Below are 27,735 nucleotides of genomic sequence, written 5' to 3'. Positions count from 1 at the left end.
CTAAAATCGTAGTACTACTGCCTTTCCTTATTTGCCATATACTTCCGTTTTTACAAACATATGTAGACTGTACACAATTACCTTATATAATAATGAAAATCAAATGTCATACATCATCTCCAAAAACATGGACACTAGATACATTCGTAATTTCGACCACTAAAATGTAGTCCTATAATCTTCAACACTGAATACTGATTGTAGTGTAATTTTCTTGGCACCCATAAAGCAACTAATATGCGAATGAGACAAACGGCAGAGGGCTTTGATATATTTTCCTTAAAATTTCGAAGAACAGAGGCAAAGTACATCAAAAGTACAAATAATTAATTTCTTAAAAGTCCACATGCTTCTTGTAACTTTTCTAAAATTAGATGTGAAAGAGGCAGAGCTTCAGTATTAATCTGATACTTGTCAGTGCAAGGTAGAGTCACAGTTTTCACAGCACTGTAATTCATGTTGGAATTCAACACATTTAGTTGGTAGTGTAAGTTAGTGCTTCCGTTTGTGACAACTGGCCTTTATCTTTCGATTCAGAAACGTAATATGAAAAACGTGGGGCGGATAAGGCCTCGCCACCATCAAAGATGACAGTTGCAGAGTACATGAGCCAGTGTTCCACTGATATTCTTTATTTATTTATTTATTTTTTTTTTGAACGCTGCCGTTGTTTTCGATCAAAAATGTGATGTGTAGTCCAGCAGTGAAAGAGGTTGCGGCAACTCCTTTTTTTTCTTTTTATGCTGTCTTTAGGTGGCGCGCCAGTAGAAGACTTAGCAAAGACGATTTCTTTGTCATCCGACACTCCACTCAAGGCACTATACACTGCTGGTGAAACAGTTCTTCTGTTGGTGAAATGTGTGATAAGACACAAAATTTATTCGTCAGGTATTGCCTCTGAACATCGTCCCCAGTGCTTGGATATAATGTAGAAGATTTAAGAAACACTGAAGAAGTCGCTTGCTTGGAAATTTGTGTGTCCTTGTTAAAGACCCTAGTATCAACTAATGCACAGTTTGGGATCGATGAAATGCTACTTTCTGTCTAATTGAAAAGATCGAGTATGTTGTTGTCTCGTTAGTTAAAAGGTTCGTTTTGCGCGGTGCGTCTGGTGCCCTGGTCACGGTGGGCTACAGTTCAGTTCTTTGCCCCGGCTGTCACCAGGAGGAACCCTTCTACCGCGGAGTCAGCCTTAGGAAGACGCCCTTGAAAGGCCGCAACACCAGCTCGCCTATCAGCTTCAGGTCCTCCCGCTTCTCCACCGTCTCCACGCGGAAGTTGCGTAAGATGTACGACAGCACTGTCTTCTCTTCGAGGACGGCGAATTTCTGGCCTATCGGAACAGTAAAAAACGTACAGAAACAAGACTTATATTTACAGGAATGTTTTAAATGACAGATACACGAAATATAATGAAGCAAAAAAATGCTCTAATTTTCATATTCTGTTGTCAGGGTAACATTTGGAAACTTGGCGATTCGTAACATAAAGTATAGCAGGTCTGATTCCATACGGAAACATTTGTACTCAGCGACTATATTCATTTCAATTAGTAAAGGGTACAGAAGTCAGTCGAAATGATGTTTATTACATATGCAGATTTCGGTCACTGTGTGGCCATCTTCAGTGCTTGGTGTCAAATTTCATGCGATGCATATCTTATTGAAGTTGATGTGTTGATTCAAAACAGCACGTTTAACTAGAGTATTTTTATACGTACAGTATGTAGTACATACTATAAAATTACTTGAACTAAACTCGCTGTTATCGAAACTAGACATCTTCAATAAGAAATGCATCGCAAAGGATTTGACACGAAGCACTGAAGATGGCCACACAATGCTTGAAATCTAGAGATGCAATTAACATCATTTGCGACTGACTGCTGTAGCCTCTACTACTTGACAAAACACGGCGTATTATAGGATGTTCATTTGTGCATGGAAAAGTTTCGGGATTTGATTAAATTAATTGTTGTACGGCGAATAAAAGTATTTAATTTTGAGGTTGAAGCTCACAGTTGCGTCCCTGTTTGCGAACAAACTTGTTTTTGGATAGGTTCCGCCTTTATCAAACACTAACTTTTATGCTTCTTCTATCCAGACTTTGTTTCTGTGAAATTACAGTATCATCACTGCCTTTTTCATTTACTTCCTCTCAAATAACAGGAAAAAAAATTGTTTTTACTGACTTTACATATATAATTTCCGTTTTTCAGTCAAGTATTTACCAAACCAGTTTAGACAAAATGAGAATAGAAGCATTTGAAATGTGGTGCTGTACTGAACAGAACTTAGGAGAAAAGAAATTTGTGGTACAACCGGACTAGAAGAAGAGACTCGTTGACAGGACACATTCTGAGACTTCAGTGAATCACCTATTTAGTACTGGAGGGGAGTGTGGGGGCGAGGGAGAGGGGGACGTAAAAATCGTAGAGGGAGATCAAGAGACGAATATAGTATGCAGACTGAGAAGGTAACAATAGTCATTCGGTAATTAAGAGACTTGCACACGACAGAGTAGCTTTTGTGTTACATCAAACCAGTGTCCGGACTGAAGATCACAACTACTACGACAACAATAACCTCCACCAAATCGAAAAAGAAATTTAAGTCCTGTAAACATGCAGAGTCGTTGAAGGCTGTAAAAGGATATGTAAACACATTGCATATGCACACATACAGACACAGTCTTTCACATCACGTAAAATAATGTGAAACATAAGAGTTAAACTTTAAAGGCGTAATATCCCATACATCCCATGTAAATAATTTTTCTGTATGCTGACTGTGAAAAATCAACATTTCCCATTATTTGACAGAAAGCAAACAGAAAACCTAAGGATAATATTGAACTTGAAAGAATCGTGTCGGGTAAAAACAAAAACGAAACATTGTTTGCTGAAGGCGGAACCTATCGAAAATCAAACTTAAGGTCTCTTAAACTTAAACTGAGGGATAGACGAAATTAAGTTGTTGTAACGCTTTCTACTAAAATCCCAAGTTCATTTAATGAAAAGAAAAGAATAAAGCCTAGTTGCGAAACGAGCTCAGATGTCACAGTCACGGTAGTCGTGAGATATGACCCTCAACTGGTAAAACAGTATTACAAAATTAAAAGGTAGAAATCATCGATTGACTTTTTGGGCAGTGCTATTATAATTTAGCCATGCAACATCTTAACACAACAGTTTCTCTTCCCAAGCATAACATAGGCTATCGTTCAAACAGCTACCGACTGAATCAACCTTAGCGATGGCTGCATGAGCCTACGAGGGATAAAAGGAGGCGCCAGCTGAGTACTACAACAGTACATTATACTCCCATGGCTCAGTTGGAAGCGTGTCCCTTTTGAAAGGTGCTCCTAAGAGCCCAGCTCACGATGTGGCACTGTTGAGACGCTCTGAAAAGAGTGAAGTACTTCATTTCAGCACCTGGGCTGTTCCTTTAGAATTGACTTATCTTACAAATTCCGGATAATATAAAGCACCCGCCGATCCTTATGAGCGCTTACTATGACGCCCGTTTGACAGGAAATGCATGATGCAACAAAAGAAGCCACCGTGATATTATCAGTAATATTACCAAGAACATTTTCTACGTTATTAAGTACGTAGGTTGCAATGTGAGATGTTCAGGTGTTGTCATAAGATCATGTCTGAAGCTAACAGCCTTAGAGCTGCGTATTTTTGTACAAGGCTTAATTTTTTTGGAGAGTGGGGTGTGAGTGGGGACGGGGGCGCGGTGACGGTTGGTCGTCAGTTTTCTGACTGCTCTGATGCGGCCAGCAACGAATTCTATGAAAGTGATGCCTTGGTGTCTTAACACATTTTCTATCATCCTCTCCCTTCTTCTTGTCAACATTTTTGGTGTGATGCACTCTTCGTCGATTCTGCGGAGAACCTCCTCATTTGTCATCAGTCCACATAATTTTGCAACATCCTTCTGGAGCAGCACATTTGAAACGCATTGATCCTGTTCTTTTGTGGTTTTGCCACAGTCCATGACTTACTGATCTACACCAAAGGCACATTCTCAGAAATTTCTTCCTCAAATAACGCCGAAGTTTCATACTAATAGATTTCTTCCGGCCAAGAATGCCCTCTTCGCCCGGTTATTTCTTATGTCCTCCTTGCTTCGTTCGTCATGTGCAGTTTTACTCCAGGTGTGGCAATGCTTCGCTCCCAAATTTTGATGTTAAATTCGCTGATAATTTCACTTCTGCTACTTCTCACTACTTTCGTCTCAATTTATAGTGTGTGCTAATTAGACTGTTCATTACACTCGGCAGGTCTTGCAACTCTTGCTCACTTGCACTCAAGATAACAATTTCATCAGCGAATTTTTCATAGATATCCTTTCACTTTGAATTTTAATTCCACTCCTGAACATTTATTTTCCTTGATTGCTTCCTGGATGTGTAGGGTGAACAGTCGGGTTCGAGAAAATGCATGCGTGTATTACATTTTTTCTAATCCGAACACTTCATTGTTGCTCTCACAGTTTTTTGTGTCTTGGTACGTGTACATATTGTGTTTTAACCGTTTTTGCCTACAGCCTACAAATATTTTACTGAGAATTTCGAACATTTGGCATCATTTTACATTATATAACGCTACTTGCGGGTAGAAAAATCGTATGTAACTATTCTGGTTTTGACAAGTCTCGCTTCTATTATCAGGGACATCGTCAGAACGCCTCTTCTGGTGCTTTTGTCGTCCCCTAAAGTCAAACTGATCGACATGTAACACATCCTCAACATTAGCAGCGTCAACTCATTTGAAACCCATGACTCCCGTCGAATACTCTAGGGCCACTGTCAGGTGGTGTCTTTTGGGTGCTGCTACCGTCCTTATATAGTCGCGCTGCCTTCTGTGACACTTATACGGCGCTAGAGCGACCACCTGTTGTAACGACTGAGAACAAAAAGAAAAATGCTGACGCTGAACTGTTACTACAGTGTTCGCCTGTGTATCCACGATACAAAATGCCAGGTTCTATCAATACTACAGCTTATGAGGGTATGTCTCTTCACTTTCCTGGCATCACTGACTTTGGTTTGCTTACCTGGAGACTTCTAAGGTTGTCTCGTAACTCTCGTCCTGCTTGGTTTCTTGTCCATACAAGAGCAGGTTAAGACGTACAAACAGCAAACTGTGCTAAGTTGAAGTGGTAGGGTGGGAGAAAATCCAGTGCTACGAAATAGTTATCAAAACGTAGGATGCCACTTGAGTTTTATTCATTAATGTTTAGCCGTAATCAAGAAAGAAAGCCTTATTATGTCCATTCATTAAATCTAATTCTGCGGAAGGAACTGTGTTCAGAGCACCACAACGAGACACAATTTAATGATTCACAGCATTACGAGATGTTCAGAATTTCACACGACAGTTAAACACCGCAGTCCAAAGCGTATGTTGCCTTTGTTCATGACTGATGTAAAATTTCTAGTGAATTGTTATGCACAAACGTTTTCCAAGATACTGTTGACGGCGACGCATAATTATCGGCATCGCATTCTACTTGACCGTCCCGACACGTTGTCTCGCTCGTGCGCGCTAGAAGACTCGCAGTGAGTTGACAGTAACTGTTCAGTGACCGCTTATTAAGTGCGCACTTCTGATTGGTCTGTCATCTTCACCAACAACGAATAAGTTAAAATGTTTTTCTCGTTTAAATTTTTATTATAGTTAATGAACTTAGGAAATTATTATTAATCCTTCATCAGTTCAACTAATGTTGACCGGATGGCTGGAGGAGCATAGCAGTGTTCAAATAATGAATATTAACTAACAGAATTGTACTGCTTCGCGCCATAATCAGTATGTGATTCTTGACTGCTTATACGGTACTCCAGCGTGATACAGACACCACTAGCAGGTGCGTTCCCATGCTCTGAAACCATCTCCCGAAGAATTGAGTGCACGGGACTCTGCATAACTCCCTGCTACTGAATGTTCTTGTCCGGCTGGCAAAAAGTAGAATTAAAAATGTAACGAAGGCTGTAAATGTGTCACAGAAGGTAGCTCATAGCGGCTATATACGGACGGTAACGAAACGAAACTAAACTACGTCTGAACAGGCCTTGGAAGGCCCAGCGGTACCGCCCGGCCGCCGTGTCATTATCTCAGCCCAGGTGTGTCACCGGATGCGGATATGGAGGGGTATGTGGTCAGCACACCGCTCTCCCGACCGTTGTCAGTTTTAGTGACCGGAGCCGCTACTTTTCTGTTAAGTAGCTCCTCAGTTTGCCTCACAAGGGCTGAGTGCAACCCTCTTGCCAACAGAGCTCGGCAGACCGGACGGTCACCCATCCGAGTGGTAGCCCAGCCAGACAGTGCTTAACTTCGGTGATCTGACGGGAACTGGTGTGACCACTGCGACAAGGACGTCAGCACATGTGTGGACGGTAGCAGGAACCAAAAGACATTCTCCACTCAGACTATGGCCGAAAGCTTATGGATTTTAAACCATTTAACGCTGCTGGAAGCTTGAGGGAATTTTCAGTACATATCATTATTCTTACCAATGCAATTGCGCGGGCCACCACTGAAAGGCACGTAGGCGAAGGGATGCCTGCCCTGCACCCTCTCCGGCAGGAAGTTGTCCGGGTCGAAGCGCTCCGGATCCGGCCAGTGGTCGGGGTCACGGTGGGCGTGGTAGATGTGCAGCGTCAGTGTGGTCCCCTCTGGGATGTTGTAGCCGGCTGACAAGAATAACAGGTAGGCTTAGACTGCGCCCAGAGGGAAGTCCATGAAAAGGAATTTACCTTGTCAATATGAACTAAATTTTTTTACTCTTCATAGGCTGTGCTTTTAAATGCTGAGATATCAGTTATTACCAAATAAGCAGCAACCTGTCGGAAGATCATGTTTTCTTTATTTACTTTTCCAAATCGATTTCAACTGATTAACAGCCATCATCGATGCTACAAATACAAGAATAAAACTAATTAATAACAGTGACTAAATGAATAAATGCACATAAAGCAACGTAAAACCAATTAAATGTATATAGACGCATTAAACCATTTAAAATACACATACAAATTTACCATAATTTTATGGTTTACCGTCGCTGCACATCTTGGGAACCATATGGAGCCCACCATTCAGAACTATCAGTTATTAGCATTCTGCCCCACTTCTAAGAGATTACCAAGAGTGTATGGAGTGCGAAAGAAAACTGCCTTAGTTTTTTCATCCCGTCACGAACGACGCCATTAGGGCCAGAACACAAGTTCGGATGTGAGAAGGTTATTATTTTGATGGTAACCATCCAGGAATATTTCTTAAGCATTTTAGGGAATGCACAGAAATCCAAAATTTGAATGGATGGATGGTGATTCGATCTGCCGTAAGCATTGTGCCACCCTAATCGATGAATATGGTGGAAAATGGCTTCTGATAGTTCAACCCAGCACGAGAAACTCTGAGCTTTCACAACTGAACGCTAGAACACATCTCGAAATTGCCAGCAATCATCGTTGTCGTCTTCTACTCATACATAATTGCAGTACGGTACCCAGCTTCAATACTTAGGTGGTTCATGTCAGGAAAATTATTAAAAACATGAAACGAGATAGCAAGAGTCTAATTTTAATAAAGAATAATAATCCACAAACAACAGTGTAATTCTGAACGTTAGAGACAAAGGCGGTATCGATTTGAATCTGTGCACGTTATTCGCCCGAATACTGTTGTATGTGAACTATATTTTCACTAATTGTATATATCCACAGTATCGAGGAATGGCAGGATATTTCTCCATACAGCCCATTCTACACACTCGTTTCTTACCAGATAAGTATCAAGTTACAGGGAAAGAGGGTTCTTTTATTCTCCAAATCTTTCAGTCCTTTCTCATAAGCATTGTAACTTTCTTCACACACGCAGTACTTTACGAAAGTGTGTAAAGAAATAGTGCAAGAAGTTTGTTCCATACTTCATGATGCTAGGAAATTTTCGCTTTCTTACATGGATGCCCTTCATATAATGTAGATCATCAATATATCCAGGTACTCAAACATGCTATAAATAAATGGCTATCGAAAGAAACATTATAACTACGTATCTTTAAGAGTAGAGAAATGCATGAGATCATATGTGTACCGCAGCTGTCACATGTTATTGCAAAATGAACGTAATCTACTCACTCTGGGTAGTCAGTACTGGTTCCAGGTATTTCGCATGTATCATCCTTTGCCCCCCCCCCCCACCCCTCCCTCCCGCTTACAATTCTCATTTCTACTCCCTCAATTCCGAATTACCATAGTATATTGCCATGATGGATAATACAACAATTCTAAACAGTATACATACGTACATCATGGATAATACAACAGTTATAGCCGGCCGGAGTGGCCGTGCGGTTCTAGGCGCTACAGTCTGGAGCCAAGCGACCACTTCGGTCGCAGGGTCGAATCCTGCCTCGGGCATGGATGTGTGTGATGCCCTTAGCTTAGTTAGGTTTAATTAGTTCTAAGTTCTAGGTGACTGATGACCTCAGAAGTCAAGTCGCATAGTGCTCAGAGCCATTTGAACCATTTTTGAACAACAGTTATAAGGCAAGAGCAGTTGGTGTAGAAATTTTACGAGGGTTAATGATGAGAAACATAAACAGCAGAACAGATTGAAGTAATCGAAGTATTAAAGTTACGGGGGTTGAAGAAACAATAAGAGAAATTAGGCAAGACATAGGCTACTGTATGAAAGTTTAATCGTTACATTACGCCAATAATTTTTAATTGTTAAATGTATATGACACCAGTAATGACTAGGACGCAAAATTCATGGTTTAAATTTTTTCAAAAATAAATCACAGGGGTCTCACAATTGTTTCAGAGACCTTTGCTAAAAGACGAAGGGAAAAGCAAACAGACGTTGAACATATTTCAATACATAAACTGATTTCATTTACTAATTGTAAGAACTGATGAATTTATGTGACGGAAATTAAAATTAACGGATAGGGTATTCTGAAGACTAATAATCTCTTTTAGACTGTATGTATAATATAGTAGCTATTAATGTTCTACTGGAAACCTTAATGAATGTAACCAAACGCATGTATTTCTTCCTTTAACGTAAGAACAACGTTTTTAATAATGTAGTACCACTAAAAAACAAAACTGGTAACTGGCTTTGTGAGGAATCACTGATATCTACAGTTTCCAAAGAGTAACAAGCACGATTTTTATAAATAAAATCGCTTTCCGCCATCTACCTTCTTAAGGCTATAGCGTAAACGATAAAATGAATTATCCGAATCATTCAAGCCTACTCTTGCCTTTTATTCGAACTGGCACTGACACTGACACTGATCGATATACACTGTGAGACAAAAAGAATAACGCAACGCGAAGGAGCTATCCAAATAAGCCAAAACAACTACCGACGGAAAATGCAATACTGTAAATTTTGGCGGCCGATGGACGTATGGGTAACGCTGCAACGCAGTTTGAGGCAGTGATAGTAAACAGGGAACATGTCGATACCAGGGCATAAGGTCTTTGCGCATTTCATTACTTTTGCTCAGTAGGACCGTAACGGTACCTCGCAGGCAGGCATGTGAACAATAGGTGCAGATGTCAGCATTTGAGAGAGGACGTGTAGCTGGTTTGAGTAATCGACGAATCGCTCAACATTTGAGTAGGAGAGATGCCACTGTTCGACTATATTGGCAGGAATGGGTGGCCCATGGCAGAATACAGCGTCAAGAAGGGAGCAATCGACCTAGAGGGACGACAGAACATGAGAACCAAGCAGTTGTCAGAGAGACACTCAGAGCAGCAAATTCATCATTATCATCGACCCGACGCGCACTGGAGCATCAGTAGTCTTAAGGACCATTCACAGATGTCTCTCAGAAAGGCCGCTGAGCTCCTTGCGCCGACTACCCCCTTACGCTAACTATCATTCGGCTCTGTACACCAAGAAGCTCGTCTGCAGTGGTGTCGGGCATATTCGGCCTGGAATCTCATTTACTGGAGTAGAACAGTCTTTTGTGATGCGTCCCACCTCGAAATGAACTCCTATGACCAGCTAAGACATGTCTAGGCAGGCATCTGAAAGAACGCAAAATCCCCAAGATTGGCAAAGTTTTACAGAAGTTCGAAATATGGCGCGTACTTCAATGCGAGATGCTTTTAATAATTTCCACAACGAAATTCTGTGTCGAAATCTGGCAGAAAACCCAGAGAGATTCTGGTCATACATAAAGCATACCGGTGGCAAGACACAATCAATACCTTCACAGCGCGATAACACCGGTGAAGTCACTGATGACAGTGCCACTAAAGCAGATTTATGAAACACGGTTTTCCGAAATCCTTCATCAAAGAGGACGAAGTAAATATTCCTGAATTCCAATCAAGAACAACTGCCAAGATGAGAAACATAGAAGTAGATATCCTCGGTGCAACAAAGCAGCTTAAATCACTTAATAAAGGCAGTCCAGATTGTATACCAGTCAGGTTCCTGTCAAGAGTATGCTGATAAAATAGCTCCATATTTAGCAATTATATACAACCACTCGCTCACAGAAGGATACGTACCTAAAGACTGGGATATTCCTCAAGCCACACCAATACCCAAATGGGAAGTAGGAGTAATCCGCTGAATTACAAGCCTATATCACTAACGTCGATTTGCAGTAGGGTTTTAGAACATAGACTCTATTCGAACATTATGAAGTACCTCGAAGAAAACGATTTATTGACACATAGTCAGCACGGATTCAGAAAATATCGTTCTTGTGAAACACAACTAGCTCTTTATACTCATGAAGTAATAAGTGCTATCGACTGAGGATGTCAAAATGTTTCCATATTTTTAGATTACCAGAAGGCTCACAAGCGTCTTCTAATCAAACTGCGTTCCTACGGAGTATCGCCTCAGTTGTGCGACTGGACTCGTGATTTCCTGTCAGAAAGGTCACAGTTCGTGGTAATAGACGGAAAGTCATCGAGTAAAACAGAAGTAATATCCGGCGTTCCCCACTGAAGTGTTGAAGGCCCTCTATTGTTTCTGATCTATATTAACGACATAGGAGACAATCTGAGTAGCCGTCTTTGATTGTCTGCAGATGATGCTGTCATTTACCGTCTTGTAAAGTCATCAGATGATCAAAACGACTTGCAAAATGATTTAGATAAGATACCTGTATGGTGCGAAAAGTGGCAATTGACCCTGAATAATGAAAAGTGCGAAGTTATTCACATGAGTACTAAAAGAAATCAGCTAAATTTCGACTACGCTATAAGCTGAGGGCTGTAAATCAACTAAATACTTAGGGATTACAATTACAAACAACCTAAATTGGAACAATCACATAGTTAATATTGTGGGTAGAGCAAACCAAAGACTGCGATTCATTGTCAGAACACTTAGAAGGTGCAACAGGGCTACCAAAGAGACTGCTTACACTACGCTTGTCCGCCCTATTCTGGAGTACTGCTGTGCGGTGTGGGATCCGCATCAGGTGGGACTGACGGATGATATCGAAAAAGTAAAAAGAAGGGCAACTCGTTTTGTATTACCGCGAAATAGGGGAGATAGTGTCACAGACATGATACGTGAATTGGAGTGGCAAACATTAAAACAAAGGCGTTTTTCACTGTGACGGGATCTTCATGTGAAATTTCAATCATTAGTTTTCTCCTCCGATTGCGAAAACATTCTGTTGGCACCCACCTACATAGGGAGAAATGATCATTACGATAAAATAAGAGAAATCGGGGCTCGCACGGAAAAATGTAAGTGCTCGTTTTTCCCGCGAGCCGTACGAGAGTGGAACGGTATAGAGGCAGTATGAAGGTGGTTCATTGAACCCTCTGCCAGGCATTTTTTGTGAATATCAGAGAAATCACGTAGATGTAGATGTCTAGAGACGCCCCGGAGAGTGGTGGGATACCATACTGACTCTCACCTGCCATATGGGCAGGTAACCTAGAATGATGGTTTGGGGCGCCATCTCATCCGTGACACCGTTATAGCACAGCGATATGTCGGCTACGCCCCGTTTTGCTGCCCTTCATGGCAAGCCATCCTGGGCTTAAAATTGGGCAAAATAACGCCCGAGCGCACACCATGAGAGTTTCTACTGCTTGTCTTCATGTTTAGCAAACCCTACCTGGGATAGTAAAGTCAATGGATCTCTCCCCAATTCAGAATGTTTGGAGGATTATGGGCAGGATGCTTCAACCAACTTGGGATTTTGTCAATCTAAAGCGCCAATTGGACAAAATTTGGAACGATATACCTGAGGAGGCGGGAGGACGACGGTTCAGTCCCGCGTCCGGCCATCCTGATTTAGGTTTTCCGTGATTTCCCTAAATCACTCCAGGCAAATGCCGGGATGGTTCCTCTGAAAGGGCACGGCCGACTTCCTTCCCCATCCTTCCCTAATCCGATGAGACCGATGACCACGTTGTCTGGTCTCCTTCCCCAAACAACCAACCTGAGGAGGACATCCAACAACTCTATCAATCAATGCTAAGTCGAATAATTGCTTGCTTGGGAGCCAGAGGTGGATCCACTCGTTACTGACTTGGCCTTGAATAACTCATCCAATTTTTCTGAAACTGTAATGATTTGTTCGCCATAGTGTATTGTGTTTAATGATACAATGAAAGATCTATACATTCGACTTCAGAATTATTACTGAGATCAGTCCTGCCACTAATGTACTAACATACATGCATTTAAGTCCTTATAGAAATTACGACTTTCTCTGGTGAAGTGTGAATAAGTTGAACCAGTTATCCAGTGGCAGTACGAAAATGGTTACCACTACCATAACCTATTATTTTGTCAAACACATTCTCGCTTATACGGATTAAAGAACCAGCAGAATGTAAGTCGAGATCCGATTCAGATATTAAAGTTAACAATTCACTGGTATTTCAATTAAGCATCTACGCAGTCAATATATTCTCAATTTTTGCATATATTCCGTTCAATACATGAATTACAAATATACTTATATAATTTTATATTATAGTAAATACTAGTCTGGTCATAAAACTACTAACAACACAAGCAGACGGAGAGCCCACTCTATTGATATTTATTGGATATCTTCCGAATATATGGCGGTTCCTACATATCTTCGTTCTAGGAATACGCCTAGTTTGCCTACATGGTGCGAAGACCATGTAGTTCGTGCACAATGTTGCCGTTTATTCATTTGAACGACAGGACACGTAGCATGCGTTACTGCCTCCCAATTAGAACAAATTGTTTTTATATTACGTTAGATACACCTGCGTGGCCAGCTGCTGAAGTAGAGTTGGATTGTTCGAACAAAGGCTGCGCCGTTACGTTTCGTCGTTGTGAAATGTACCACAAACTAGACAGATTGTAGGCATAGAGTTCTTTTCATTGTATTTTGTAGCCGTATTGAATCTTCTCTTAAAATAAAGCTCAGTTGTTGAGGTGTTGATAACAGAACTTAGCAGTCTCTAATGATACGCATGTCTACGGGTATGTATGTGTTGTCGTTGAGGTTGGTCTCCTCCCTCCTTTTCAGTTCATATTAAGGACAATACTTACACAAGCTCTCGCCATTACACGATGCAGCAAAATCTCACATACTGGAATATTTCACCGACTAGTAGTCATAAAATACCCCAAGAAACACGGGGGCAGAAAATTTCGTCATTGTTAAGTGTATCACAATTCAGATAGATTGTAGGCGTAGAGTCCTCTCAACAGATTTTGTAGCTTTATGCAGTCTTGTCTTAGAAACCTCAACTTCCAACAAAGGAGAACACAATCAAGTTCATTGGTCTCTCACTGAAGTGGAGAACATTTCGATGACAAATGCTCAAGACTAGTTAAGGCAGTCGTAACCGAGTGTTAACTATTCTTATCGACAAAATGCTAACTGAAAAGAAACTGAAACGGCAGGATAAGAGTTACATTGCTCCGGGTATAATGGAGTTATTCCGTTATGAAACTTGTTTACTACTTATTGTAATTACACGTGCATTAAACTGAAGCTTCGAATTTTAAAGAGCTAATTAATTTGAATAACAGCTTCATGCAAATACAGTCGTCTTAAGTCACCTAACGTACATACCTATTTGTACATCTTGAGTGGCCCTGCGTTGGATGAAAGGCACACTTGGATAAATTCTCAAGGATTCCTTGATTACCATTTCGAGATATTTCATGTTATTCAGATCCTGCATTGTCGGTGCTCTCTGCTCGTCTTGGAATATGTCTTTCAGCTCGGCGTAAACTCTCTCCTGCAAACAGAGAAACACGATATCGTAACGTCCGCAGCCGCTTCGGCACGCTCTCAAGCTGTCTGGTAACACTCACCTGTACATCTGGATGGTGCCCCAGCAGGATGAGAACCCAGGACATGCCAACTGTGGTCGTGTCGTGACCCTACGACAGACATATCTCTTAATGCGAGAGTTCGGAAGAATGGAACACATTTGAATAAGTGGTTAGTGCATCTTGCAAATTTAAACAATAGGGTTGACTGCAAGTATGCTAGAATAGGCCTTCACACTCCGAATTTCGTGGCACAGTCACGACGAAATGAAATTACCAGACGTGCGGAACAGTCATTACATTACAAAATAAACCCATCCCGTTGACCTTTACATTGAGTGAAGGCACATTAGGCCCTTGGGATAGGGTGAGATGAACTTACGATGGATGGAAGGGGTATGACAGCAGATGACATTCGTTATGTAGACATATTCGTATTATATTCCACCATTCATTACTTCACATAGCTACCATCACGAAGAGAGAGAAAATGCTGAATCAATGGACAACGAGAGCTAGTAGGAGGTACATCCTACGAATTCTTTGTTGCTACTTAATTAATATTCTTCACGAGGAAAATCATACTTTACATTATCATCACTAAGGCCGACAGAAGAGCTCATGGCACAAAATCGCCGCGTCCAAGGAAACAGTGACGTCCCGACAGTTACAAAGTCGTTCTCGACAAACAACAATGACATCAATGGTAATAATCTGCCTTCATGAGCTTCGGTGTGGAGACTGTATAACTCTTGAAAAATGACGTGATTCCACGATTCTATGTTTTAAATTATTCTGCACTACTACCTTCAGACACCATTCATTTTCAAATGCATCTAACTAACGTACCAATCACCATAACAAAAGAAGAGAGCAAAAACGTTAAAGTGATATAACTACATTGGATACAGATTCAAACAAACATATTAGTTACCTATAGCGACAGATGGGGACTCATCGTTGTCGCTTCCTTAAAAAAAATCGCATGCTAAGAATATTTGTGCACAGCCCTCTCGTCAACAGTAATCATCTAAAACATAAGGTATTTCGCAGGCAAAGTGCTTTTGAGGACAATAACATTACAATGCCACATCTAGCCAGAAGCACCAGGGAAACGAACCATGTAATGCTTACTACAAATCATACTGTATTGACCTGTTCATATGATTGTCACATGTGCTTGAATGCGCGAGAAAATTTCAAATGTCCGTCAGTAAATAAAAGCTCATACTGTAATACTGATACGATTTAATAGTATACCTCTGTCTTATAAGAACAGTAACGTGGGAGACGCGGATACTTATATACAAAGCGGTGCCTCATATGAGCACCAGCACAGACACTTTTCGTACAAATGTCAAGACGTGTTTCGTCGACATAACATAACTGTTTGTATCATATATGTTTGGTACGTCATTGGTAAGCGACAAACATAGTGTCGAATCTCGAGCTTAATATCTTAGTGTATAAAACTGAAGAATGTGTGAAGTTGTACCTATACCATTATTGTAAAACAATGAGTTCACAACTATAGCATCACAACTACAAAACATCACAACATGAAAAAGGTATCAGAAATCAAGAACGGGGAAAACAAGCTTGTTAGATTTCGTAGTTGAGCGGTGTCCATATAGAAAGTAAATAAGGTAAAATATTTACGGTAGATCAAATTTGAAACAAACAGCATTAAGAGGTCAAAGTGCACATCGTGTTGTGCGTGATCTATATCTATATAGTGCATAGTTTGTGTCTACGAGCATGTGTGTGTGTGTGTGTGTGTGTGTGTGTGTGTGTGTGTGTGTGTGTGTGTGTGTGGGTGCGTGCGTGCGTGCGTGCGCGTAGCAAACACCATTTCGCAGAATATAATCATTATTTGAAACTGTTCAACAATTAACATATATTACTTCCAACAGATTAGGCTTACAAATCGTACAAGAAAACGGCTCACTTGGCAAACACATTCGTGTGAAAAAAAGTACTTTATTTCGTTTAGTGTAATAAAATTATGCTGGTATCAAAGTGGAAAGATAAAAAGAAATATAGTGGACGGGGTAAACATTTAAAAACAGAACCTTCTACACTAACAGTTAAAATGTTCGCTGGGAATATAGAGTATGAGATTAGTAAAAAAAAAAAACGGCAGGGGTGGCATAGAGTGGTGATATACATTGCTTAGGTTATATACGTTTGTCCTCTGTTGTTGATAAAGGCACAGTGGACGATATAGAAAATTATGATGATCGCGTGCGGCGTCACAATATGAGAATGCAAGACAATCCAGCACAGTGCCTTGCAGATATATGAGTGGCAAGCGATTTCTTTTAAGACATTGAGTATGATGTTTTTAATTGATTCTTCAGGTATTTATAGGTAGAAAAATTCTACATCTACATCTCCATCGACACGGATACTCTGCAAATCACACTTAAGTGCCTGGCAGACGGTTCATAGAACCACCTTCACAATTCTCTATTATTCCAATCTCGTATAGCGCGCGGAAAGAATAAACACCAATATCTTTCAGTACGAAGTCTGATTTCCCTTATTTCATCGTGGTGATCGTTCCTCCCTATGTAGGTCGGAGTCAACAAAATATTTTCGCATTCGGAGGAGAAAGTTGGTGATTGGAATTTCGTGAGAAGATTCCGTCGCAACGAAAAACGCCTTTCTTTTAACGATTTCCAGCCCAAATCCTGTATCATTTCTGTGACACTCTCTCCCATATTTCGCGATAATACAATTCCATATTTAAGGTTGAATAATTGTTTTTTGTATTAATTTTTGCTTATTTCAGACTAGTTTTCGACTTATAGGGCCATTTTAATGAAGAAAACTGAGTGCATCTGGAAGGGACACTAGTTCTGAGGTAACCAAAAATTATAAGCAAAGGTAAAATCCAGTTGCATAGGGTATTGTGCATCATACTTATTTCATAACGTCGAAATTACACTTTACCCAACGGACAAAAAATTAAGCTCAAGGAATAATTAAACTACACAATATTACAAGTTAAATGGTTACAATGCTTAAGTCTGTGGGGTCTTGACATTGGCTGAGAAAATGTTAAGTGGATTGTATCTTTGTTTATAATGTTTGGTTACCAAAGAACTGGTGTCCCTTCAAGACGCTTGTCAGTTGTTTCCTGAAGATGGCCCAATAAGCCGGTAAAATAGCATGGAATAAACAAAAATCACTAGAACAAATACGGTGTGCTTTTTATTAAATCTTAAAAATGAGAAATATGTGTCCACATCTGTTACTATAGGTAACTACTATGTTCGTTTAACGCTGTATCGAATGTATCCTTTTTCCCGCTGATTGCCAAGTGTTGTACTGCGTCACTTGGACCTAAAAAATAACAAGGAGAGGGATGTGCCGACCACCGTTTAATGTATTAACAACATCGTGTGCCGAAACCGGTCTTGTAAACGCTGACTTTTATGCCTGTTTTTTGTTCCGTCGAAGCAAATAGTTTCTAATGTACCGTTACGTTACACATTTGCAGTCGCAATACTCGAAGCTGTCTATTATAGTGAAAGTCATACTGTTCTCATAAGGAGTTTCCATGCACTCGATAATCCCACATTAACATCCGACTGTATATGAAAAAAGAATCATAAATGTCCATTTTTGTGTCACCATTGCGTGATACATGTGCAGTCGCAGTACACTGCGCTAGCTATCATTCAAAAGGTCGTTCTGTTCTCGTAAGGACTTTACATGTACCTAATGAGCTCACGTTAATATCCGACACTACATGTGGCTTCAGTTGCCTGAGTGTGCAGTCATGTGTGTGTGAGTTGCGTCTGCGTGAGTGTGTGTACTTGTATTTTTTGTCTATTTTTGACGAATTTTTATTGGTGAGTCATTTTGTTGTGCCTCTCTGCAACTCAACATCTCCGCTATATGGTGAGTAGCAACTGTACTTTGCATAATATTATTGCACTCCATCCTAGATTTTCCATTGTTTGACGATATGACAAAAATTAGTTTAAATATTCATTTTTTGAGCGATGCTAACTTTCATTACGAAATGTTGGACTGGTAATGGTCAAATGATGCGACTGGAATCTCGAGATAATTTTATTAGTAATGGTGTATGTTAACGAGTCGGAAGAAAATACTCGTATTTCCTCAGCATGGTGAGAAACATCACAGCTAAAGGAATGGTGTTCCATACCTTTTGAATAATTTACAACAATGATACTTGTTTTCAATCTTGGTGTTTTGAGCTGATGTGCGATTGTCTGAAAACTCTGTGCTGGTAACTGTATTCTGTAGATAACTTCCCACCGGCAGAACGGGCTCACCTCAAACATAAAAGTGTCCACTTCCTCCTGCAGCTCTTTGTCAGTTAGTTTCTGCCCATCCTCAGACTCGACGAGGAGCATGTCCAAGAAGGCCACACGCCGCTTTCTCCCTGCGAACATTGACACCACAACAGAGGTGATGCACACAGTTGAACAACAATAAGAAGCCTCCCTGTTCAATCAGTCACGTACCAAGATCATCGTACTGTGCCGCCTTTTCGTCACTTTTTTGGGTCTTTCTCGACTGCTTTTTCTGTTGAATGACCTGCAAAAGAAACCAGGTGATTATGCACTCGGCAGTGATACAGTGGAGTTGTAAAGCAGATTCCCAGTATCTACGAGGGTTATTCCAAAAGTAAGGTCCGATTGATTGCCAAATTGAAACCACAGTGAACATCAGAAATGTTTTACTTGTAACAATTAGCTACACCTTTCAGCTACTTCTCTACGTAGTCGCCGTTCTGACTTAGACTTTTGTCATAGCGTTGTACCAACTTTTCAATAGCCTCATCATAGAAGGCAGCCGCCAGTGCTTTCCGCCAATTCTTCACGCTGGCCTACACCTCGTTGTCTGTGTCAAAATGTTGTCTTCAAAGACAGCGGTTCATGTGACCAGAGATGAAACTCAGGGGGAGACAATTGCGGACTGTATTGTGGGTAATCTAACATTTCCATTTGAAAACGATGCAGGAGCATCTTCATTGCCCCTGCAGAATGCGGCTGAGAATTGTCGTGAAGGCGAAACAGCACGACAGTTATGTAATGTTGGCTGCATAGCTTCAGGCGAAATTTCTCACCAGGCCCTCGTACTTGGCGGCAGACACTATTTTCTAGACATCTTTACGCACTCACTGCGAGCTCAGAAACGAGAAGAGCGACGTGATGCTAACTGGAGTTATACTAGAGACACTACCCAACACATCTGTGCAAAGCTTTATCGGATTTTCATAGTCGTTTCCATTTCGCGACCGATCGGACCTTACTTTTGGAATAACCCTCGTAATTCCCATTATGAGCCATGTCGATATCAGTGAAATATAATTCTATGACAGTTGTTGTTGTGGCCATTTTTCCGAAGACTGGTTTGACACACTGTAACCTGCGCAAGCCTCTCCATCTCCGAATAACTCCTGCAATCCATATCCAATCCAAAACCCGTCCGCACAGTTTCAATTCTGCCAGTATCTCGCCTCCTACCTTCCAAATTTCACAGCAGCTGTCCTGCGAAACTTGCAGAACTAGCACTCGTGGAGGAATGGATATTGCGGAGACATGGTATAGCCACAGCCTGGGGGACGTTTCCAGAATGAAATTTTCACTCTACAGTGAGGAAAAGATTCCGAGTTAGAATCTCGGTCCAGCACATAGTTTTAATCCGCCTGAAAGATTCATATCACCGCACACTCATCCGCAGGGTGAAAATTTCATTATGGCATGTGGAATGTTTTTTCACTGCTGGCTTCCCCAAGGATATCAGCAGTTCTTCGTCTTCTCCCGGACCCTTGTATCGACTTAGGTCTTTCAGCGCTCCGCCAAATTCTTTTTGCAATATTATATCTCTCATACTATCTTCATCTACAACCTCTCCCCTCCCTATAAAATTGTCTACAAGTTCGTTTCCACTGTAAATTCCCTCTATCTCTTCATCCACCTTTCAACTTTCTTTTCTTTGCTTAGTACTGGTTTTCCATCTGACCTCTTGAGTTTCTTACAGCTGCTTGTCCTCTCTCCAAAAACCTCTTAAATTTTCCTAAGGGCGGTATTTATCTTTCCCGCAGTTCGCTAGACTTACACTTGTCCTCTAGCCATTTATGTTTACCTATTTTGCACCTTTTTAGAATATTGGTGTGGCCAGTTTCACTTGTATTTTCATACACACACCAAAAAAAGTTCTGCATCACCCCGGTTACCAGAACTCCTGAATATAGACGTTGACTGTGGATATTATATCACGAAGATAGACGTTGACTGTGGATATTGTATCACAGACACAGTCCGTTTGACTGATCAGAGATGTCATTAAACCCGCCCAGAGATGTAAACAACCATGCATGAGCATCGCCTAATAGACAGAGGGGGTCCGACAGCCGATCAGTTCCAGTCATTCCAACAGGAAGGAGGCCCACGGCTCGTGTTGTATGTAGTTTAACCACGCCTAGACGGTCAATACTGCGGTTCGATCGTGGCCATATTGTTACTTTGTGCCAGGAAGGGCTCTCATCAAGGGAAGGGCTCAGGCGTCTCGGAGGAGATACGGAAAGACAGAAACTGTCGATGACATGACTCGCTCAGGCCGCCCAAGTGCTACTACTGCAATGGATTACCGCTACCTACGGATTACGGCTCGGAGGAACCCTGTTGAATAATGCTTTTCGTGCAGCCACAGGACGTCGTGTTACGACTCAAACTGTGCGCATGATGCGCAACTTCACTCCCGACGTCCATTGCGAGGTCCTTCGTTGCAACCACGTTGCCATGCACCGCGGTATAGATGGGCCCAAAAACATGCCAAATGGATCACTCAGGATTGGCATCACGTTCTCCTCAACGATGAGTGTCGCATATGCCTTCAACCATCGGAGACGTGTTTGGAGGCAACTCGGTCAGGCCGAAAGCCTAACACACACTGTCTAGCGGGTGCAGGGAGGTGGAGTTTCCCTGCTGTTCTGGAGTGGCATTCCGTGGGGCCGACGTACGCCGCTGGGGGTCATGTAAGACGCCGTAACGGCTGTACAATACGTGAATGCCGCCCTCCGACGGATAGTGCAACCATATCGACAGCTTATTGGCGAGTCATTCGTCTTCATGGACGACAATTCACGCCCCCATCGTGCACATATTGTGAATGACTTCCTTCAGGATAACGATATCGCTCGACTAGAGTGGCTAGCATGTTCACCAGACATGAACCCTATCGAACATGCCTGAGATGGAATGAAAAGGGCTGTTTATGGACGATGTGACCCACTGCAATGGATCTACGCCGAATCGCCGTTGAGGAGTGGTACAATCTGTACCAACAGTGCCTTGATGAACTTGTGGATAGTATGCCACGAGGAGTACAGGCACGCATCGATACAAGAGGCCTTGTTACTGAGTATTAGAGGTATCGGTGTGTACAGCAATCTGGACCACCACACTTATTATCAACACACTTGGACACAAGGGGCGCTTCTTGAGCTTCACTAGTGTCAGCTTTATCAAAACACAATAGGCAGAATAAGACGTGTAATGAGAGCAACAGTATCCGTTGGTACTTCGTATCCGCACGAATTTTTTCAGGAATAGTTTGCTGTTTAGTAACCTATAAGGTAGAATGAACACGTTGTATAATTTTGCAGCGTGTCTGCAAAGCTTGACTACACAATCATAGCAGAAGGGGTAGTAGGTTTGAGGCGGGTCAGAATCTGATTGCCGACGTGAGTGCTAGGAAGCACTTCGGAGCTCTGCCGACGCTGCACCTCAGTCGTATCAGACTGCGGTGCATTCGTTATCTGCCATCGGGCTTCTGGCTTACGGATATCTCTCAGAGAGATATTAATACGAGCCGTAGTTAACAAACCAGTTCGTTTCAGAACATCTAAACTTTCAAATAACTTTATACAGATTTTAGTTAAAAGTTTTTTTTATGATATCATGAGTTAAGGATTACAATGTCTCAACTTCCGTGCTCGACGGGTTACAAAACAACCATCTGAGAGCCAAGAAACTCAACCGATGACTACTCCTAAGAATTTTAACTTTCGTCACGCTGCAGGCGGGGAAGGCGTACAAAACAAATTAGCGACCCGCGATAAGATATGAGTTTTCTACGCTAACTGGGAGCTGGGGTTGAGGGGGAGGGGGATCAGTAAGCTCAAACGCCATCCCCTCGTCTAGCAAGCGGAAAAAAGAGTACATCATTTTTCCAGCTAGATTGGCTGTAGTTATTTTAGGAGAACTAAAGGAATTTTGAATGTGGTTTCTATTGAACTGCCGCGCGGGATTAGCCGAGCGGTCTGGAGCGTTGCAGTCATGGACCGTGCGCCTGGTCCCGGCGGAGATTAGAATCCTCCCTCGGACTTGGGTGTGTGTTTGTCCTTAGGATAAGTTAAGTAGCGTGTACGTTTAGGGGCTGATGATCTTAGCAGTTGAGTCCCATAAGATTTCACACACATTTGAACATTTTCTATCGAACTCGGAACGGCATGTGCTGCATCCTACGGTGTGGCATTAACAAAACTGAGATGAGCCATTCAGGATAGGATTCGCGATCTGATATCTCAGCTCAAATGACATCTGAGAACCCACCTCTTGTCCCGGCGCTACGGTCGCAGGTTCGAATCCTGCCTCGGGCATGGGTGTCTGTGTGTTGTCCTTAGGTTAGTTAGGTTTAAGTAGTTCTAAGTTCTAGGGGACTGATGACCTCAGATGTTAAGTCCCATAGTGCTCAGAGCCATTTGAATCTTGTCCCGGCTTGTGTCGAAGTGATTTCTTCCTCATTCCACAGAGGAAAAGTAAATTGTCTCCCAACGGCGTAACTCTGACGGATAACTAGAAGACAGTGTCACGGATTGAACACGACCACAGTCAGCAGGTTTGCAAAGCGGAAATTTTTCGGTTATTTAACAAATACGGTATCTGGCAGGAATGAAAGTTGTGTGGACAAAAGATTTACAGATACGTACATTTATTTTTAAGTAAATTTTGTTTAACTACTCCAGTATTTTGTTTGTAGCCTACCGGAAGTAACTTTTTCGCACATCCGTCTAATCTTGCATATAGTACATAGCATGAGGCCATTCTACAAAGCAGCCGTTTTCCAGCTTTCGCTAACAGATTCGATATTCTATATGAAACGATATCATACGCAATTTTAATCTTATTACTCACAAGAAGTTTACTAACCGCTGATAACAATAATTGTTGTGCCCTATTTGTCCCCACGATAACAGTGAGGTGAGACACACTATCACAGGCTTCCTGTCAGATCCTTGAGCTACATAGTGTGTGTGGTTTGAGGATTCGTGAGTATCACATTATCCCTACAGTGTAAACTATTCGACACATGGATCTGAAGCTTTCGAATGTTGCCGGTCATTTTGCATTGTACATAACAAATTCCACAACAGAAGTATTTCAACTGTTCCTTGGCTCATTGTGTGTTTCAACCATTTCTGTGTGTTAATGAGGATTACCTTCCTGGTAAACCCGTGTAGAACATCCAGCTGCTTGTAGAACTTCTTCCCCGTCGGAGACAAGCGGAAGATGAAGTCACTCAGAAGCCATGGCCTGACGACTCTCTTAATCGTAAGCTCGGCAATACTGAAACGAAACATAAAAATACACATAGTAAATCTCTCTCAAATACAGTGTAGGTTCTTTTTATGCAAACTATTATCGTCATTGGGTACACGGACTATTCTGTTGCATTACTGTATGGTGTGTAAGACACGCTACAGTGTTGTGACTTAAATCATACCATTCTACATCTACATCTACATCTAAATGGGTACTCTGCAAATCACATTTAAATACTTGGCAGAGAGTTCATCGAACGACCTTCACAATACTCTATTATTCCAATCTTATATAGCGGCGGTGTCTGAGCTGACGTTAGAAATGTTAATAGATCCGAATAGATTCGAGATATAAGAATGAAAAGAGAATAGCCTGTACGTGTGTGTAAATAGTACGCGACCAGTGTCACAGAAGGTTTATTAAGAGGACTCATTTTTTTATACGCGTGCTTCATGCCGTAAAACGGAACGAATAGAAACAATGGGGCGAATAGAACTGGAACTTCCAAAAAAGATCTGTGCTATTGCGTCGAAAGACAAATGGTAATATCACTCAAAGATTAGTATGGTTAGGTTGGTGGTGAAGCAACGTAACAGAAAAATACAAATTTCAACGTCGGCAGCACTATAAATTGATGTTTTGTTCACTCTACGACAAAAATCCGATTTGTTTATTTTGAACCTTACCTGTAAGTACCAATCTAAATTGTGATGTTTTAACGTAATAATATGGAAAGCTAATTTATAACCCCGCTTCATTAAACAAAAGTTCAGTTTTGAAGTATAATTTTATCTAACTTGCGTTTTGGCTCATTGAAAATAGAGGGTTGAGTTCCCTTAATTTGAGGGGTGAACAGAAGCAGTAGCCGTCAGTGTCTGTCCATAAGCACATTAAGAAGGGACAACCTTCTGGCATTGCTCTCAACCTAGGGGATTGCATTGACTGAAGTACGTGGGAAAAAATGAGCACTCATTTAGCCTGTATGCATATAAAATTCGTTATTTGGAAGGCAAAGGTTATGTTTATGTTTTTTTAAACAAGGCCGATTAAACAGGTTCATTTTAAAAGATAATGAATCACATTTTAGTCAAGGAGATGTTTGAAAACTCTTCCTTACTTCTGGTGATACATCATTTTCGAAGGTAATGCCAGTGACTTAATATATTAACAAACGAACCAGCTTCATCAGTTTAATGTTGCAGTAATGTAATCAGGCAACATGATTGTTATGTAATGTTTTTGTATGCACTGTTCCTCACCAGGTGTAAGAGAAGGCCTTAAGGCCCTAATCAGTTTAGGCTAAAAAAGCAATAAATAAATATATAGATATAATGTTAAAGAAACACCAATTTTATATCCGCAAAAGGCGTGACAACCCCGCGACCCGTCACTATAGACACAAATGTAGCCATAGGAGCTGACAGCAGCTCCGAGAGCTGAAACCTGGGAGAGGGAACGAAAATCGACATGGGAATCAGGAGACGAGATACTGGCAGAAGTAAAGCTGTGAGTACCGGGCGTGAGTCGTGCTTCGGTAGCTCAGATGGTAGAGCACTTGCCCGCGAAAGGCAAAGGTCCCGAGTTCGAGTCTCGGTCGGGCACACACTTTTAATCTGCCAGGAAACTTCGTGTAAGTGTTTGTCAGGTTATGTGTGTAGTTGGCGTTATTTCCAGTGACGACTATTTTAGATGTCGGCATTCTTAGGGTAGTCGGTTTGTTGGTGCGGACGAGGGAGGATATCTTCGTGCGGCGCAGTCGGCTGGGTCAGCTAGCGGTCCCTGCGCAGTGTAGGAGCGTGTGTGGAGCTGTCCGATCGCTACGAACTTCGTGGCTCACCGACCCAGGACGTCAACGTTGAGTGGTGTCTTAAGTACCCAAGCCACCTCCGTTCATGTTGTGTCGTTCATTTCGGTGATTCGCTGTTGGGGAGCTTTTCCTGTGAGCAACACCGAGTGGCCGCAGTGGTGATATTGAGCCGCCGTGCGCTGGAATTAAGTATATTTGTCCACTACAGTTCAAGTGCACCAGCGGAATTTTCTGCCTTGTGGCCGTTAGCATTCCGGTTGCCTGCCCTGGCCACTAATGTAATTTCAGGCAATGTCCTTTCCTCACCTGTTGTCGGTGTCCAACACGGTGTGTAAATTTGACAGCTTGATACGTATTTCATTGTGGATAATCACGTCCGTAATAGTTTGGCCTTTGAGTTTTCATATACGATTAGTGGCTAGTAAGTCGTTTGGTCGGTAGGTCTGAGATTGTCTCTTGGTTGGGTTACCGACGGATCAAGTGTAGTTGGGCCCACCACCTGTCTCACCTAAGTAAACATTAATGTTTTGAGGGCAGGCCCAGCCCCCTCCCCCCCCCCCCCCCTTGGAGGCACCTGAGTGCCTTTGTCTATAATATCCTTTTAATGGATGTTTAATGGTCTGTTGGTAATCTGTTATAGCCAAGGCTTACAAAAAAAATATTGTTTTTTATGTAAATTAAAGGCCTTCAGCCCATATAAGTAAGTTTGAATTCTGGCAAGTGGATATTTTGCTGAAGGTTGTTGTGCGATCTTTTCATTTAGTGCACTGTCAGCCACTTAAAACTTAGAGGTTTAAGGTATTTTGGATTTTTGGAAAATCAGGCGTGGGCCTGCTGCCGCTTAAAACCTTATTCTTAAATTTAGTTGCGTTGCTTTTCATTTAGTATGCTTTCGGCCACTTAAAACTTAAAGGTTGAAGGTTTTTATTTTTTTATTTTTTGGAATAATATATATATATATATATATATATATATATATATATATATATATATATATATATCTTCAGTCACTTGAAATTTATCGTGTTGATTTTTAAGATTTCTTGTTTGGAGACTTTAAGCCATGAAAGAACTGGATTTTGAAACCAGTAGTTGTAAAGATTCGGCTATGTGCCGTTTTGGTTTGAATGTGTTATTAAATTACAATAAATTACAATTTTGAAGTGAAACTGAGCGCCACCTTATTTGGCCCTTTCAACAATCCAAATCACGTGTTCTGCACCGCGGGCTTAGCGAGCGTATCATGCTCTATGAAGGAAATATAACAGTGAGAGAGGGAGAAGAAATATCCGTCAGGTGTCGTCTAATTCGTTCTTCGTTGCAGTGGGTGTCTGCTTTTAAATACGGGTGCATTATCAACTATCTTCTTTCCTTACCGTGATCAGACTACGCATGTGAACGGAACGTTGGCGCACTGATGACTGATTAGTGCTCTGAAAACTGCAGGATGGTTACAGTGATCAGCCAGAGGATTATGACCACCGACCTACTACCGATATAAACCCATCCAGGCCAAAGCACCGCCTCCATGGCGTGGAATTATAACTAGTCAGACATGCACTGTTCATGTAGTATCATTTAGCTCGCTGACCGTGTGTTAGAGGGGGAAGGCAAGCGACATGAGTTTGACCGAGGGCAGATTGTGAAGGGCAGACTGTGATGGCTTAAAAGCTTGGAACGAGCTTTTCGGAAATTTCACGATTTGTCAGGTGTTTGAGGAGTGCTGTGGTGAGTGTCTTAGATACGTGGGGAAATCAAGGTGAAACCACGTCCAGACGTCGGGGAGTTGGCCGGCCATCCCTCGTTACAGATGTCGGACGTCATAGGTTGGGCAGACTGGTAAAACAGGACAGGCCGCGAACCGTGGTGGAGCTTAATTCAGACTTTAATGCCGGGCAGATTATATGTTAGTCTGAACACTACTAACGTTGGGCCTCCTCAGCCGACGACCGATGCATGTGCCAATGCTAACACCACGACCTCGGCAACTACGACAGAAATGGGCACGTGATCATCGGCAAAGGACGTTGCGCAATGCCAGAGCGTGGCATGGT

General features: G+C 41.8%; 1 protein-coding gene across 1 annotated transcript in view; it reads right to left on the bottom strand.

The window, feature by feature from the left end:
- Window positions 1-1,175: 1,175 nt before the first annotated feature.
- Window positions 1,176-27,735, bottom strand: part of LOC124805696 (cytochrome P450 4C1-like) — a 58,463-nt gene continuing 31,903 nt past the window's right edge. Inside the window, exons 6-12 of the mRNA XM_047266265.1 lie at window positions 23,772-23,898; window positions 18,787-18,859; window positions 18,595-18,704; window positions 14,327-14,395; window positions 14,082-14,250; window positions 6,526-6,705; window positions 1,176-1,333 (exon numbers count right to left, since the gene is read on the bottom strand). Of these exons, the coding sequence (XP_047122221.1) occupies window positions 1,176-1,333; window positions 6,526-6,705; window positions 14,082-14,250; window positions 14,327-14,395; window positions 18,595-18,704; window positions 18,787-18,859; window positions 23,772-23,898 (886 nt within the window). The remainder of the gene's footprint in view (window positions 1,334-6,525; window positions 6,706-14,081; window positions 14,251-14,326; window positions 14,396-18,594; window positions 18,705-18,786; window positions 18,860-23,771; window positions 23,899-27,735) is intronic.

This window comes from Schistocerca piceifrons, chromosome 7 (assembly GCF_021461385.2).
Source record: "Schistocerca piceifrons isolate TAMUIC-IGC-003096 chromosome 7, iqSchPice1.1, whole genome shotgun sequence".
NCBI classification, from domain to species: Eukaryota; Metazoa; Arthropoda; class Insecta; order Orthoptera; family Acrididae; genus Schistocerca; species Schistocerca piceifrons.
Note: the sequence above shows the minus strand (reverse complement) of the source record. Positions and strands in the feature narration are given on the sequence as shown.